We start from the raw sequence: 2,906 nt of genomic DNA on the forward strand, positions 1-2,906 counted from the left end.
GCGCAGGGGAGGCTGTCGGCGACGCCAGGGCACAGTACAGGCGTGTTTCGCTGTCGCCCCCACAAATGCGCCGCCAAGCCCGCGGGCCAAGCTCGGAGAGGTCGGGGAAGGCGCTGGCTCGGAGCGCGTCGCAGGCCTGGAGGCGGGGGACGGCACGCCGTGGACAGTGGCGCGGCCTCTGGGGACAGACAGGCCGCGGGGCGGCGGGGCGGCCCGTGGGCAGGGAGGGGAAGCGGCACAGCCGGGGAAGTGACACAGCCAGGGAAGCGGCGGCACGGCCGCTCCGCCAGCAGGACGGCTCAGGGACTGGTTGGCTCCTGGGACGACAGTGCGGCCTGTGGGGGCTGACCGGGCAGGCTCTGTAGGACACATTGGCCCGTGGGACGATGGCGCGGCCGGTGGAGGGTGGCCTCGGCTCTGTGGGATGGCGGCACGGCCAGACGCTGGGTCAGTGGCGCCCAGCTGGGTATCTGGTTAAAGGTTGAGCCCCCGCGGGGACATAGAGCGACAGGCGCACCCCAGCCGGCAGCCGCCTCTGCCCCGCGAGGATCCCCCCCAGCGCCGCCGCCGGGTAACTGGTGCAGCCAGGCGGCTCCTGGCCTCGGCGACAGCGCACCTCCAGGCGGGGGCCGCGGGGCAGGGCGCTGGCCTCGGTTCCGGACAAACTTCCTCCGCCGCCCCGCAGCGACCCGAGGGTGAGCGCCCGCAGCCCTGGGGCTCCACTGGCCCTGCAGGCCCACCGCCGCCGCCCGGGCTCCGGCCTCCCCGTCTCCTGGGGTGCGTTCTACTCCCTCTTAGTGGCCTCTTGGCCGAGGAGACCCGGCTCTGCTGGCCAGAGCTGCTACTGACCTCTTAGGGGCAGAGCAACCCAGGGCTACAGCCGGCAGCCACTGCCGCACCTTCCCGGGTGCTCATGCTGTGATTCCCATGCACACCTGCTGTATTTATCTTTGAGATGATCATGTAATTTTTCTTCTTTAATCTGTTACTGTAGTTGTAACATCGTTCTGTTTGATACGTGTTGGTTTGGGGTTGGGATTGTCGATCCACCAGACACAATAGGATTCATCCAGTGCATTTTTGCTTGGCTTTGAGAAAAGATACAGGACCGATTTTGTTAACCCTTTTTTTTTTATTCCTTTTTTTAACTTCTTAAACTGATCAAACTTAATTTAATTTAATTTAATTTATTTAGACAGAATCTCACTTTGTAGCCCTTGGTAGAGTGAGTACCATGGCGTCATAGCTCACTGCAACTTCAGACTCTTGAGCTCAAGTGATTCTCTTGCCTCAGCCTCCCTAGTAGCTGGGACTACAGGTGCCTGCCACAATGCCCAGCTATTTTTAGAGACGAGGTCTAGCTCTGGCTCAGGCTGGTCTGGAACCGGTGAGCTCAGGCAATCTACTGGCCTCAGCCTCCCATGTGCTGGGAATTATAGGCATGAGCCATCCATCTTGCCTGGCCCCAATTCTAATAAATTTTATAAAGAAATACAAGGAAACAAACCTAGAAAATGTTAACTTTATCCAATAGGGAGTAACATCAAAGTAGTCTCTATTCTCGCAATGCAAAATGTTTAAACAACAGAAAGGTAATTTTCATTTTAATAAAATATCTAAGAGACTCGTCAGAGAAAACATATCACCAAGTAACCTTTACCCATATCACAACATCTGTTGTCTATGTGTGACTACTTTCTCCAATTTCCTGAGACAAACATCCTCCCAATCATTGTGAAACCTTAACTAGATAATCACAGGGTCAGGAAGGGGTGGGAAAGAATGTGGGCTAAACAGACTAGGCCAGCTGTCCTGCTTCAGCTTAGCTCCTCAGACTCCGTCTTGCAGGCTACTTTCCTTTTTTTATTTTTTTATTTTTGAGACAGAGCCTCAAGCTGTCCCCCTGGGTAGAGTGCCATGTCATCAAAGCTCACAGCAACCTCTAACTCCTGAGCTCAATCAAGTCTTCTGCCTCCACCTCCCAAGTAGCTGGGACCACAGGCGCCTGCCACAATGCCCAGCTATTTTTGGTTGCAGCCGTCATTGTTTGGCGGGCCAGGCTGGATTCGAACCGCCACCTTAGGTGTATGTGGCTGGTGCCTTAGCCACTTGAGCCACAGACTGCTTTTCTGGCTTCACAAACACCATATAAAACATAATGAGCACTTAAGTCCTACTAAGTGTTTTTTTAAGATGTAGGAATGTCAGGCTTGGGGCAGCTGTCTGTGTCCTCAGTTCTTGGGGTGCTCTTGGCTGAAGAATTACCAGACACCCCTAAGTAAGGCATGCATGAATAAAGTTTGTTGAGGAGGGGCGGCGCCCGTGGCTCAAAGGAGTAGGGTGCTGGCCCCATATGCTGGAGGTGGTGAGAGAGCCAAACTAGCTCCATTTTGTTGTTTACAGCACAAGCTCCATTCTTGGCTGTTTATAGCACAAGCCCCATTCCTGGCTGTTTACCGCGTGAGTTCCATTCCTGCCAGTGAAAACCTGCAGGGCCACTCCCTGCTGCCTCTCCCCCACCCCAGGTTGCACAGCCACTAAGCCGTAAACTGAGTCACCTTAGGCAAACAGCTGCTATAATAAACAATAAGTTTCTATTACCTTGAAATACAGGTAATCAGGCTGCACCAACTCTAGCTCCCGGTTAAGGGACCCCCCCACCCCTCACCTGTACCAATCCAAATTCACCTTTACTAGTGAAATCATCAGCTACCAATGCAAATCCTCCTTTACTTCCTCCTTTACTAATGATATCACCAACCACCAATCAAAAAGTGTACTCGTACCCTTCTTCCCCTCTGCTTTCTGTACCCCATAAAAACTTGCTCCACCCGGGGTTCGAGGCTCTTCCTTGGTGTGTACACTAGGAGAGTCCAAATCCGGGTTTGAATAAAAAAAAAAAAAAA

General features: G+C 53.8%; 1 protein-coding gene across 1 annotated transcript in view; it reads right to left on the reverse strand.

Annotated features, from left to right (window-relative positions):
* Positions 1–448: 448 nt before the first annotated feature.
* The window catches only part of LOC100950777 (DNA dC->dU-editing enzyme APOBEC-3A), a 14,666-nt gene continuing 12,208 nt past the window's right edge, over positions 449–2,906 (reverse strand). Inside the window, exon 6 of the mRNA XM_023509197.1 lies at positions 449–728. Within this exon, the coding sequence (XP_023364965.1) occupies positions 449–728 (280 nt within the window). The remainder of the gene's footprint in view (positions 729–2,906) is intronic.

This window comes from Otolemur garnettii, unplaced genomic scaffold (genome assembly GCF_000181295.1).
Source record: "Otolemur garnettii isolate 467f Iridium unplaced genomic scaffold, OtoGar3 scaffold00007, whole genome shotgun sequence".
In the NCBI taxonomy this organism is placed as follows: Eukaryota; Metazoa; Chordata; class Mammalia; order Primates; family Galagidae; genus Otolemur; species Otolemur garnettii.